This window comes from Thalia democratica, chromosome 1 (genome assembly GCF_965202585.1).
Source record: "Thalia democratica chromosome 1, ktThaDemo2.hap1.1, whole genome shotgun sequence".
Taxonomy (NCBI): domain Eukaryota; kingdom Metazoa; phylum Chordata; class Thaliacea; order Salpida; family Salpidae; genus Thalia; species Thalia democratica.
In genome coordinates, this window is record NC_139165.1 from 49,614,778 (window position 1) to 49,628,581 (window position 13,804).

At 25.2% G+C, this 13,804-nt stretch overlaps 2 protein-coding genes across 2 annotated transcripts; both read right to left on the reverse strand.

Moving 5' to 3' along the window:
- Window positions 1-2,541: 2,541 nt before the first annotated feature.
- On the reverse strand, window positions 2,542-7,346 carry LOC145837060 (adhesion G-protein coupled receptor V1-like). Its single transcript, XM_082944829.1, has 9 exons — window positions 7,308-7,346; window positions 6,901-7,105; window positions 6,239-6,355; window positions 5,338-5,564; window positions 4,770-4,941; window positions 3,841-4,019; window positions 3,308-3,556; window positions 2,916-3,109; window positions 2,542-2,779 (listed from the first exon to the last, which is right to left on the reverse strand). The coding sequence occupies exons 1-9, from the start codon at window positions 7,344-7,346 to the stop codon at window positions 2,542-2,544; spliced, it is 1,620 nt and encodes a 539-aa protein (XP_082800955.1).
- A 2,544-nt stretch (window positions 7,347-9,890) lies between these two features.
- LOC145837071 (adhesion G-protein coupled receptor V1-like) lies at window positions 9,891-12,579 on the reverse strand. The gene is made up of 5 exons (XM_082944840.1): window positions 12,307-12,579; window positions 11,602-11,715; window positions 11,397-11,543; window positions 10,781-10,908; window positions 9,891-10,128 (listed from the first exon to the last, which is right to left on the reverse strand). Exons 1-5 carry the CDS (start codon window positions 12,577-12,579, stop codon window positions 9,891-9,893), a joined length of 900 nt encoding a protein of 299 aa, XP_082800966.1.
- Window positions 12,580-13,804: the final 1,225 nt, after the last annotated feature.

The following is a 13,804-nucleotide window of genomic DNA, read 5'->3' on the forward strand; positions in this document are numbered from 1 at the left end:
TTATGTTTTTATTTGTAATTAATTTTTTATTTCTTTTAATTGTATATGTCTTTATGTAAATTTACATTTTGTTTGATTACCAAAGAAAACATCGGTGAAAATCTACAGAGCCTAAGCCTTGACTTTCGTATTCCAAGCTGAAGTTAGCAATTTCACGATTAAAAAAAACTTTGTTTTATTATTAACTTTAACTACAAAGCACCTAAAAATTATATACTCACTTAAAATAAATATTGTTTTGTTTCTCATTTAATTCAAACCTAGAAACATTTCGCTTGACAAAAAAAGATTATGAAATTATAGCTGATAAGTTTCAAAACTAAACTATTTTTATTTGACTACTTATTTGTTATTAAAATATTTTAACAGCATACCTTTTGGTACCAGGTTTTAAAGGAAATAATGACTTTTTTGTTAGATCCCTTTTCTCTATATACAGTAACATTCAGATATCTTAAATTGTCATTTCCAACAAACATTCTTTGATTTTCTTCATACAGTGCAAATATTCCGTACGGTGAATCGTTTTCTCTAACAAAAAATGAAGTTTTGTAACTAAAAACTATTTAAAAACATTTTATTGTATAGCCAAATTAAAAAAATAAAATAAATCCTTATTAAACTTAAAGTAGTTTTTATATTTTAATAAGTTTAAAACTTGAGACTTGAGCTTTATGACTAAAAACAACAAAAGTACAAGTTGATGATTTCAGCTTGTTCATAATATTTCAAACAATAAAGCTGTTAAAAAAACTAATGAAGTTTTATTTAAACTTTATTCTAAATATTCGTTTTGAAGCTGTTCTGTCAAGCTGTGCACCGCCCTCAACTGACACTATTGTTAGCTCGTAATCTTCATCAATTTCAGGTTGATCATCGGTTATTACTTCCACTATTACGTCTACTTGCGTTCTTTTGTCGTAAAGTATTGCAGAGCCTAATATGAATTAAAAAAAGTTTAAGCATTTAGTTTAAATTATTAAACTAATCTACCATTACTTATTTTACATTAAAAAAAAATTAGTTCTGAAATGAACAATAAAAATTCTCAACTAAATAATTGTAAGGAGACAAATCAATGAAATTTTGTTAGCATATATTTTATAGTTTGTTTTTTTGTTTATAGTATCTTCTACATTTTTGTTTAACTTAAAATTATCAGATTTATACTATAATTGAAGAGCCTTACAAGGCAAAACTTTGTTTTATATTTAGAATCTGCAAATAACTAATTGCATAAACAAGCTAAAAATACTGCACGGTACTTAATTATGATAACAAGCACGAAGTATGAATTTAATTAGTGTGTGTCTTTAAAAACAGCAACATGTTTCTATTGAAAAGTTTTACATCTAAATAATTTAAAAACACAGTTTAAATATTAAGTTTGCTAAAGCATTGGTGACCAGAATTTCCACTCAAACTATTTACTGTGTAGACAACGTAATAAAATAAGTTTTTATTGTTTATAATTTGTTTTTTTGTTATGATAGTATTTAATAACTATTAATACATTTCATAAAAATAAACAAACTAAATAATAGCCTAATAGTATTTTTTTTATGTATATTATTTTTAAACTTTGAGTGGTGTGCAAAGAACTTTTATTAAAAAAATTGCTGTAGAAAGCTTTTAAATTTATAAAAACATTTGATTAAAGAGTCATAAACTTTGTTTCTATAACTTTGATATAAATGCTTGCTAATAATGCTCATAGTTGGCTAACGTAATCTACTCCCTTTGTAATATTTTTCTTCTTTTTAAAATTTAATCATATTTAAATATTAAATTTCCTATAAGTACCTTCAGTTTTGACAAAATCAGCTTTGAATTCTTCATCTTTTAAGCTAGATATTTTCCAGTTTATTTTAATATCATTTATGTTTCCATTTATTCTCAAAACAGGAAAAATCAGTTGTGTTATTCCTTGTGTTGGCTCGTTTACAAGTTTTACCTTTACCAAAACAGTGTATGAATAGAATAGTGATTTTTTCATTTTAAGTTTTTAATTAAAGAAAACTACTGAAAATTATTACTTTTTTATTTATTTAAATACTTTTTACTATAACAACAACATCTTTACATACTAAAACGCCTCAATTAAACTTGATTAAGCTCTTACATCAGATATTTAACTAACTTTCCTAATTTCGTTTTCAGATCCTCGAAACTTGACTACTCCATTTGGCTGACCCTTAAGTTTTTTTAATTAGTACAATGGTCGGTAAAATATAGAAAAACAAACATAACAAGTTAAAAAAAAAATTCAAAACGATGTAAAAATAATTAAAAACAATTATAATCATAAATTAGTTTAAGTTTTTTTAACCGGTAGGAAAAATAAGAAATATCAAACGTAGGCAAATAATTAAATTGTAAACAATAAAATATGTATATATATATATATATTTTTTTTTATTACACTTTTATCACTGAAACTAACCAAAATAAGTATTATTACTATAACTATCAACTGACATTAATATTACTAAAAAGAGAAAGTTATATAAAAATAACTAAAAATTAGACATTTATAATATTTTAAACTAATGCATAAAAATGAACTTTTCTGCTAATGATCAAAGTGATATTATGGTGATTTTCATCAAGTTCAGTTGGATGATAATCAACAAGTTTTATCAAAAAACTTTCTTCAGTTTCTTCTTTTTGTTTGGTTGGTAAAATTGTAATTGTGATAAATTTTTCATTCGAACTACCTTTGAAAAACTGTAGGTTTCCTTTGTGAGGAACAGATATATCTTCATTTAGAGGCGAAAACCTGCGAAATATTGATACGGAACTAAACAACAGAAAATATTTTTTTAAATCAAAGTAATTTAAAGTACAAATAAAATTGCTAACTAAAAAAAATTAGAAATATTTTGTATAGATACATAAGCAAAGTTATTTTTTACTTGACTAATGGTGAATTGAATGGCTCTTTTCTTTCTATTGTCCATTTAGCAAATATCTTTTCTTTTTTGCCAAAAGACACTTTTACTTTGATACGAAAGGAAGTTCTCTTATATTTATGATTTTCCATAAAAATTGTTTTTTTACTATACATTCCAATTATTCCATCTGGGTAATCACTTTTAATTATTTTGACCTGTTTTGAAATTCTAAACTGTTCGGCTTTAACAGGAACTTTTATATCACAAGTTGAAATAATTACTAAATTAAATATTAGTCAGTAAGTTTTTTATAAAAACAAATAATGATGAATTTAAAGGTTTAAAACATTCTAATTTTTAAGTCTTTTTTAATTCTAAAATACAAAATTGTACTAATGATAGTTTTTATTTACCTGATTTATATTAGATCTTCCGATTCTTGCGCCTGCTGTAGTTTTCAGCAGTTTTAAAGTAAAATACTCTTCATACTCCATGAGGTCGTCATTTACAATAGGTATTTTAATATAAGACGAGTTGACATTGTGATCAAACTGAACAGCAACTCCGGAAGCTGGTATTCTGTAATCCAAGTTACGAAGAGCACTTCCGTCGCTTGCCACTACAACAACAGATACTGCTCCATAGCTTCCTTTGCTTCGTATCTTTATAAAAAAATTATTGTATATTGTACATCGGTGCTTGTGTTTTATTTTTGCTCTAACTTTTAAAAAATGATATAAGGAACGTTTTTAACAAATTCAAAGCAACATGAAAATATTTAATATTTTTAAGTATTCGAATCAACAAAAAACTATAAAAATATCAAGCAAGTTTTATAATTATTTTATTAGCGTTTATTTTCAACTTATAAAAAAAAAAGTTATGTTAGAAATTACTCAAAATTGATAATACTAGTTTGATTATATAATCTTAATATTTTGCTCACTAAAGGTATATTTATAACTCCGTCATTTTCAGAAGCAATAGTTACTGCATTAAGAAAAGAAATTTCCCCTTCTGCTCCGTCGCTCTTGTTAATAACAACACAAGTCTCGTTGGCGCTTCCTATTTTTGGTGCTTGTGCTGTTAAGCTTTCTTCGTGTTGTGTTTTTATCAATTCTATATCTGTAATTTTTACTCTATTCAGAAACTCTTTAAAAAAATGTATAAAATTAAAATATATATAAAAAAGAAGGTAATTCAAAACTTTAACTATAGAGTTTAGAACAAATAAATAGGACACAGTAATCTATCCACTAATAGGAGATTGATAATTAATAATTTATTATTTTTGAGAATAAACAATTACTCAGTTTCACCGCAGAGCGGATTTTCAAATTGTAAATCTGTAGTAAAATAATAATTTTAAAAATGACAAATAATTAAAAATTGGTTTTAGTTAAGTTTATATACAAAAATAATTAATTTTTTTTTTGTATATAAACTTAACTCAAACCAATTTTTAATTATTTGTCATTTTAAAAATTATTATTTTACTACAGATTTACAATTTGAAAATCCGCTCTGCGGTGAAACTGAGTAATTGTTTATTCTCAAAAATAATAAATTATTAATTCAAAACTTTGTAAAAAATACCTTTTAAACAAGTATAAGATTTTAGTTTTAATTTTTTTTAGTACTTTTTTTAAACAAAAAGTTAATGATGCTAATAAAATTTAAAACTTAAATACATTTATTTTTACAAGGAGAGAAAACCAGTAAAAGTACTAAATCTTGTTGGTTTTTGTTATGATATATGTATGCAACATTTTTTGTTTATTTACTTTTTTTTACATATCTTTTTCTACATTTCCAAAAACACTAAAACGTTTAAATTTATTTAGTTTCAACATAACGAATATTTGTGAAACATACCAATAAGTTTTAGGCAAAAGTTTTTAGGACCTTCTGGTTTTAAATTATCTATTATTTCGACTTTTACAACTTTAGCAGTTTCTCCATGTTTAAAGAAGACATATTTATCGACTGGATAATAATCTTCATTCGATTTAGCAGAGTTTTCGAAGGTTTTAATTCGTATTGAAACCTAAAAATTTAAATTTGATTAAAAAAATGGTAAAAATGTAAATTTAATAAAACACCTAATTAAAATTCAGACTTTATAAAATTTGACAATGAATTTTATCACTACTAAATATTTTCGGTTTAAAAACTTTTTGTTACATAGAAAAACTTTATCTTTATTTAAAAGATATTTAAAAGTAACTGTAATAATCATTAAAAAAACATATAAAAACATTAATATAAATCAATTAAAATACTATTGAAACAGCAATATATCCTAAACAAATAAGCAGAATAAAAAAACTTAACACTATACTTAAAAGATAACTTATCGTATAAAAAAAAACTTTTAAAATAGTTCATTAACTTTTTTTGATAGATAAACGTTAAAACTGCTAATAATTTCAACAATACATACCTTTTCTTGTCTTCCATTTTTTCGTGTTATAGTAACGTATGCATAATTAGCAGTGGTATTTGTACTGCTATTCATAAAAACATCATGCACTGGGGGGGAATGGTTTTCAAAAAAACTTTCGTCAACATAATTAAGCTCTGTTGTAAACTCAAATATGCCATGAGGGTAATCACTAGCAGCAATCACTACCTTACACTCCTTTTTATCCTCGTTTAGTACGGCGGCTCCTAATATATAGCTTGATTAATTAAAATCCTCGAAGCTTTACTTTTTCTTTATTTAATGTTGTTTGAATACTTGTTGTAAAAAAGACCTTAAAACTTGACTTAATTACTTTAGTTATTTGCGTACAAAGCTTTTAAATGAAGAAAAAAAATATATAGACCAGGTTTTTTTTAAAGTGGGCCAAAGGGAGGGTGGAGGCGTGAGGTTATAATTTTAAATTTGCACTAGATATACTGGAGTCGATGATGAAGAGCAAAAAAAGGTCTTAGGCGTTTTAATGACAGTTTTAAAACTTATACTAGATATTATGGGAAAATTTCAGGAAGTTTAGGAGGCCATAAGCTCTAAAAAGGGGAGCCCGAAAGCTATAGTTTTAAGTTAACAGAAGATTTTCTGGAGTTGATGTTGAACAACGAAAAAAAAAAGGTCTTAGGTGTTTTTAATGGTATTTTTTTAGAAATCTTGTCGGAGGGGGCCATAGCTTTTTTTTATTTAGTTTGGTAAACCCTGATATAGACTTTAAAACTAAGTATATTAAAAGCAAGTTTTATTAAACTGACTTTTTTAATTGAAAATTTTTCAGTATTATTTTAAAGAATAAAAAGTATAACAATACAGTGTGTGTATTATAAAACTGTATAAAAATATACTAAAGTAAGACGAGAAGTAATCAAACCATTAGTAATTGATGTTAATCTCAATGTAAATTCTGCTGACAGCTCTGGAATATTGTCATCAAGTGCTTCTAGTTTAATTTTTGCCTTTTGCTGACCTTCTTTAAATGCTACTATACCTAGTAAATTTGTTAGTATTCTCAAAAACCTAAAAACTCTAGTTTAGAATACAAGAAAACAAAAACATACAAATGTTTGAATATTAAAAATGGAATAACAACTATTTTAAATTAAAAAAAGCTATATTTAAACATTTTTTAAATTTTATTCTGTTTTTAATTAAGTTAAAGTAACAAAACTTTTTTTGTTGTATTAACTCTGTTAGTATGATAATGAAAACATATTCTATAACTCGATACAAAAGAGTTTTTTTTTGTATCTAATAAAATTTTTGTTGTAATTATATTTTCATTAAAATAAGTATAATTTTTTTTGTACTTAAACTTTTATACTGGGTAATTGAAAATACTAATAAGCTGATCATAAATTTTATTGTCTATTCTACTTTTTTAATATTATTTTACTTAAAAAGTATTTTTTACTACCAATTCAACTTAATTACAAATATAACGACTACCATTATTGACTAAATAATTAGCATAGTAGTAAATTTGGTGTAAGTCTTTTAATATTCGTATGCTTCATGTGATAATTCACAAGTCACCTTTGACAACTTCGAATGTGTTTGGTTGATCAGGATGAATTTCCCAACTGACACTAACATTACCATACAATCCTCCTTCTCTTTCGATATCTACATAAACTTGCTTCTGAAAATTTTTATCGTCATCTTCTGAAATTGTTGTGACTTGACCAGGAAGCGATATACCTATTTTTCCGCTAGATGTTTCTTCTGCTGATATTTCAATCTGCAAATATGTATTAAGTTATCGTGATGCAAGGTTAACAAACTTTAACTTTGAAATTTAGCCTAAAATTAAACAACACTAACTATTTTGAATAAAGTTTTGATAGCTAATTGACTAAACTACTTATTAGCTACTAATTAAAAAAAAAGAAGTTTTTCAAAAAAAAACTTATAGAATAACTTTTTGAAGTTTATTAAAAAACAAACAAAGCAATGGTCAGCTGACGGTGAAACTTCAGCATCCCCAGTAACGTGTGTTATTGTGAGTTTGAATATTTCTCTTCCTTCTAAAATGTTGTCAGGTATAGTGTGTATGGATATATTTTTGGTTAAATCTTTCGGTTTAAATCGAAGTGTTCCGGAAATTGGAGTAAGATCATCAGCAGCTGAATACTCGAGTTTCCAACCCAGTTCCACTTCATTACTAGAAATTAAAAAAAAAGTTTTTTTAAAATGACTTGTCTACATATTTTTTTAAAGACACTGTTTTTATATACTTTGTATAGTTTATTTTATATTTAATAAAAATTTTGTGCTTTTTACACTCTGTTAAAGTGTACAAAAATCTGTTTTTAAAGTAAACGTTGTGTTTTTCTTAAAAATAGTTTACTGTTATTATTATTAACTTACAAATGAATATAAAAGTTTAACAAAGATATATCGAAAATGTTTCAATGTACTTTATCTAAACTTACTCGCTTCCCTGAAATCGTCTAACTGTGACATTAACACTCCCTTTTTCATCGTTCGGTGTGTTTGATTCTTTTATTTTTAATATATTTTTCGTAAATCCAAACATACCACTAGGAGAATCATTTGGCAAAATATTAACTACGCAGTTGACATCACCGCCAAGCTTAGCCCCACCTGAAAACATTAAACATACTTTTAATTTCTTTTTCCAAATCCATTACCATACGTTGCAGTTTATATACATTTGCTGATATCGAATTCGTTAAGACACTTATAAGTTAAAACATCAGAAACAGTAATCATTTAACAAATTAAAAACGAAAAAGAACGCACCATAAGTGGAAATAAGCTTTACGCTAAAAGACTCAATGAATTCAACGTCATCGTCATCCAGTATAAACAGCTCAATGTGCGTAAATTTTTCATTTTCTCTGAAACTGACTGACCCAGTTAATGGATACACGTCGTTAGCTGAAGCTGTGTTCAAACTGACTACCCATTCAACACCCACTGAACGGAAGTATCCTACTTCACGGACCAGTTTTAACTAAGATGAGAAGTTAGTACTAGTGCATTCAAAATGATAAAAATTAGACCGTACCGTAGTGATACAAACATAAAAAATTTACACTGTTGTCAAATACTATGCTACTTTAAATATTGATTAGTAGATTAACTTTTAAGGAAAATCTATTTTGAATTTTTTTAATAAAATTTTTCTTTCCTTACAAAATTGTTTAAATAAAAGGATACTCTCTAAAATCCTAAATTGTTTTGATATAACATCAGACATTTACAACTTTAAGGAAGAGGGACTAATGAACCATCGCAACAGCCTTGTTTATTGTGCTATAGACATACGAAGTTTACAAAATAGATGCATTAATTAAAATCTAAAACTTAAAACTCATTGTTTTTATTGTAATACTGTTTTTGTTAAGTCTACTATACCAAAACATATTTTTAGTTGTATCTTGAACACAAACAAAACTTATTTTAAAAATTATTAGTATCGAGAATAGTGTGTTTTTACATAAAAGTAGATTGATTAAGTAGGTTATCAAAATGTATAAAACACTAACTTTAACTGTTTTGTTTATTGAAGGTAGCTCAAAAGCCTCAACTACTCCGTCATTGTTTCTTACTAAATCAAACTGAATAAAACCTCTAGAAAAGTCATTTTCTTCTATTGTTATCCTTGCAATATCTGTACCTGATTTTCCTAGTGCTGGTTTGATAGCTGAAGTCGAGTTACTGATCAACCTGATAAATTAACTTTAATTAAACTCTTGATATTTGTTTTAGAAGTTTTCAGTAAAAAGATACTTTGATAATCGTTTTCTGAATAGAAATAATAAAGTTAAAGACCCATATCAACTTACAAAGTTTTAAAATTCCAATTTAAAAAGTAGTTTTATGCAAAAGTATTTATTCTTACTATATTGCAGCAAAATATAAGCATTTCTCTTTAATTACTTATTTAAACAAGAATATTAAATAAAACATCAGTAAAATAATTTTTTACAATAATTTAGTTTTAATGTGTACTTTAGAAAAACTACTACGCTCCGTTTATTTAAAGTACTTTATAAGACAAAACAAAATCGTTTAAAAAATAATTTTATATGAAACGTTTACAGAGAAGCATGCATATCTTAACATTTTAAAATTCAATTGTATAACTTGATCCTTTAAAATAATTTAATCAAGTCTGTTTATAACTTAGCACCTGACACTTGTAATAAGTACATAAAACATCTCATTGTCTTCCGGAATATCATCATCAATAATGTTGATAGATATCTGCACGCTTGTTACGTTCTCTCTCATTAAAACACTACCGGAATGATGGGTGAAATCAATACCGGATTTTGCAGTTGAGCTAATAGGTAAATCCTCCGGTGTTTTTGTACGGTAACTGATCTTTTGTTAGTATTTTTGTTATATTAGATATATAAGTGTTAATAAAATACCTAGTTTTTAAGTATGGTCATAAAAAAATTTATAATAATAAACAATTATATATCTTTTAAAACATTATCTAAACGACACGTTTTTAGATATTTTGATTCATTTATATATTTTTCTAGCAATTAAATAATATTTTGAATGACTTCAAGATCTCCAATTGTGCCTTGTTCGCGTACTAATTCCAAAACAACAATCTTTGAGCCTCTTGGGAGAGAATTATTTTCATCTGTTGACCCAACTTCATTTACAAAAATTTCAAGAGATTGTTCTGACCACATCACAACTCCATGAGGTGAATCATTGCTCGGAATTGTTACAGTTGCAACAGAACTTTTAAATTCAATTTTAGGAGTTTCTGCACTAAAATAATAAGCAATATTAAGAACACATTGAAAATATAATACTATACAGCTAATTATAGTTTTATAACAATTCTATGAATAAATAAATAAAAACTACTTATTATTCGATAAAAAAAAATCTAATATACTTCTATTTAAAATGTATACGTTTTCCAAAGTTAAATACAATAACTTTTATTTAAATTATGCTATATATTTTAAGTAAACTTCGTACAGTTTTTAAATACTTGTGACTTCAAAAATTAAATTCAAAATTAATATTTTTTATTATTATCTAAAGTACAGTAATACAAACAGATAAATAAAAAAATGATACACATTAGTATTCAAATTAACAAAAAAATAATTTTTTAAGAAAATGTTACTTTTTTATCTTTACATTTTTCAACAATTAGAAAAGTTTTATACACCTAACAAGCATATACAACAGAGTACAAATAACAACAGTTTATGTATCAGTAAAAAAATGCTGCTTTAATATTTATACAGTTAGTAAATATTCTATAACACGATAAGGCTTTAAAAATTAGTTATTTTCTGAAAGTCTTACAAAAAATACCTTCAAGCGGTAACAATATCATTAAATATTTATTAAAAATTTTGATTAATACGAAGCATTATTATTTAAATTGTGTGAAAACTTTACTAACCTATTGTTAATGTTAAGTAAATATGCATTTTGTAATTTAACATTGAAAACTTCTGTGAGTTCTGGAAAGTCATCTGGCTTTACGTGAAGAGATATGTGAGCTAAGGTGTTACCATTTGTGAATACAATCTACATTTTGGAGAATTTTATTTAGTTTAAACATGAGTCTTAAGCTTTTTTCATAATTTAAAACTATGTTTCTAAATAATTTCGTTTAATTATTAAGGCTAAAACAATTGTCTTTAACATAAACATAGTTTTTTTTATCAAAACAACTTTAATAATACTTTATATTAAAATAATACTTTTTTAAACTTTATCTTTATTAAGTTTAAATATAAAAACTTAGTGTATTATATAGTAAAATAAAGCTAAATAACAAGTTTTTATACAGAAACTAAACTACTTAAGCCTTTTTTTTTGGTGTTAATTAAAAACATTTAAAAAGTCTTTCTTTATTTGAATTCTTATTTGCTAAGAACATGAAAATAGACTTTTAAGATAACAAAAGTAGAGTTTTAAATACTTTGAAGTAACAGCTCTAAAATTTTAAAATTTTACTTCTTTATTCAATAAATATATCGCATTTTAAAGCATTTATTTTAATAATTATATACTTGTCCTTTCGTTGGAATAATATCATTACAATTTTCAACGATGTGCCATTCTAAAACTACAGTATTAAACGCTGAAACTCTACGCTCAACTTGTAAGCTAAATGCGTTTGAAACTTCGTTTTCTGGCTGAACTACATCTAATGAAATCTATAAAAAATGTAATTTAGTTATTGTCAATTAGTAGCTACCCGTTGTATTTACTTACATTTTTAAAACCAAAAATTCCGTATGCATAATCGTTTTCTTGTATAGTTACATCTAAACGTCCGCTCATATTGCTTATTACCGCTCTATCGTCTGATTTACTTTCAAGGTACATCTAAAAATGTATTTGCTTTTTAAAACAAAAACAGTCCATTTCTGCAATAATAAACTTAAAGTATAGTTTTTTATAAAAGCAAAATATAGTCTATAAGATAAAAATCAACAGAATAAACGTCAACTATCTGTACTTTAATAACATTCCAAACAATTTTTATAAATCATCAACTAGTACAGTGCTTCTGAACCTTTTTCTAGTGGCGGAACCCTTTTCCAAAGTTCAACTTTTCCGCAGAACCACTAATTTTAATTTTATATAAAATATTTAATTAAATAAATGTTCTTTTTTAAATTTCGAAAGGCTTCGCGGAACCCCTGAGAGGCGTCGCGGAACCCTAGGGTTCCACGGAACCCCATTTCAGAAGCACTGAACTAGTATACTACTTATTAACAAGCTTTAAAATGCGTTTTTGTTTTTATAAAGTCGTTTTCTTTGACTATAAAATACTTAAAAATGTATTTTATTTGATAATTTTTTATCTATAAAGAATCTTCACACCCAATTAAGAATATAGTATTTACTTTTTACAACTAATAAAATGCTATTTCAAAATTTTGTAAAAAAAAAAGGTATAATATCTTAAATTACCGCAAAAGTTTCTTTGTCTTCTGGAACTTCATCATTCATTATCATTAATGATACGGACTTTTTTATTTCTTTTTCACCAAAAACTAAATCTATGTCTTCGTCGAAAGAAACATAGTCTCCACAAACACCTTGTTCTTTGTGATCTTTTGTACTTGGGTGTATATTTATGATGTCATAAAATCCTGATTTGTACAACGAATTAAATTTTCCATTTGATATGGCAAGAAACGATACGAGGGAATCATTATTTTTTGGTAAAGAAATGAAATCCATGTGTAAATTATTACCCAGATCATTTAGCAGTATAACAAATTTTAAGTTAAGGTGATCAAATATGAAAATATTAGATCCAGAATTTCTAGTTGAAATCAAAAGAACCGTAACTTTTCCACTTTTTGAATATTTGTTCTAAATAATTGTTTTTTTTAGTCTAAGTTAAAAACTAGAAAATATAATAAGTTATTTATCATTTAACATAATTCGTTTTTTTTATAATAAGTACAAATTAATTTAACTTATTTTTTATACTTTTATGTAATAAAAAAGTAGTTTTACTGAAACTTTAGCAACAAAACATAATTTTGGCATTATGCGTTTTATAATAATTAAAATAAATTAGAACAACATTTATAATTTTGAAATTTAAATACAAGTTACCCTAGTTTTCTCTTCAAGTTTTAAGCTCCATGCAGATAAAACATTAACTTTTACAGAAACCACACTGCTTATTTTTATTTTTTGTATCACTTTAACTTCTATGTTATTTGTTTGGGGTACATCAACAACCTGGATAATTTTCAAAATACATCAGTGTTGAAAATAATAAATGAATGTATATATATAACACATATTTTTATGTCTAAACTTATATTTAAATCGAAATTGTAAATGAGTAAATACTGAAATACACTGCTGATTTCTTTTTTTATACAAGCATTTCTTAAATCATTAGTTTTATTGCAAAAAGTAGTTTCTTAAAATCTTAACAATTTTATGTTTTTTTATGTACTAGTTTGTATGTAATACATGATAAAGAAAAAATACCTGACTTATAGTTACAGAATTAGGCTCGACTGTATTGGAATCATTACCAAGTATTGAAGAAAAAACCAAAAAAGACAGTCCGTCATGTGTTGTAAAAAAGCAGATAGAATTTGAATTTGTGACATTCTTAAATGTTTTGCTTTGTTTAAAAAGCCTTACTTTTGTGTCCCAATGATATAGTTCAGATTTTACTGCAGTTTTAGGCAAAGCAGAGTCGAAGCTGTAATAGTTTAATAGAACTAATTATGTTTACAAATAGTTTTATATATAAAGTATTATAGTTTAAATTTTTCCAAAACTAAGTACTGATTCTAAAAACATACAATAAGATGATAATACATAAAAGATATAGTCTATCCGATAATAAAAAATACGCTGTAAGCTAAGCTGTTTAAGGTTTTTATTTATAATTTAGTAACTTTTTTTAAGTTTTAATTAATTATATATTAAAGTC

Excerpts from the sequence above, each read along its gene's own strand:
- LOC145837071 (XM_082944840.1), bottom strand. The coding sequence starts at position 12,579 with ATGGATTTCATTTCTTTACCAAAAAATAATGATTCCCTCGTATCGTTT. Across the intron at positions 11,544-11,601 it reads GAATTTTTGGTTTTAAAAAT|ATTTCATTAGATGTAGTTCA; the intron begins GTAAGTAAATAC and ends CATTTTTTATAG. Across the intron at positions 10,909-11,396 it reads TTATTCCAACGAAAGGACAA|ATTGTATTCACAAATGGTAA; the intron begins GTATATAATTAT and ends TCCAAAATGTAG.
- LOC145837060 (XM_082944829.1), bottom strand. The coding sequence starts at position 7,346 with ATGCTGAAGTTTCACCGTCAGCTGACCATTGCTTTGTTT. Across the intron at positions 6,356-6,900 it reads CACATTCGAAGTTGTCAAAG|GTATAGTAGCATTTAAAGAA; the intron begins GTGACTTGTGAA and ends CAAATTTACTAG. Across the intron at positions 4,942-5,337 it reads AAAATGGAAGACAAGAAAAG|GTTTCAATACGAATTAAAAC; the intron begins GTATGTATTGTT and ends TTAAATTTTTAG.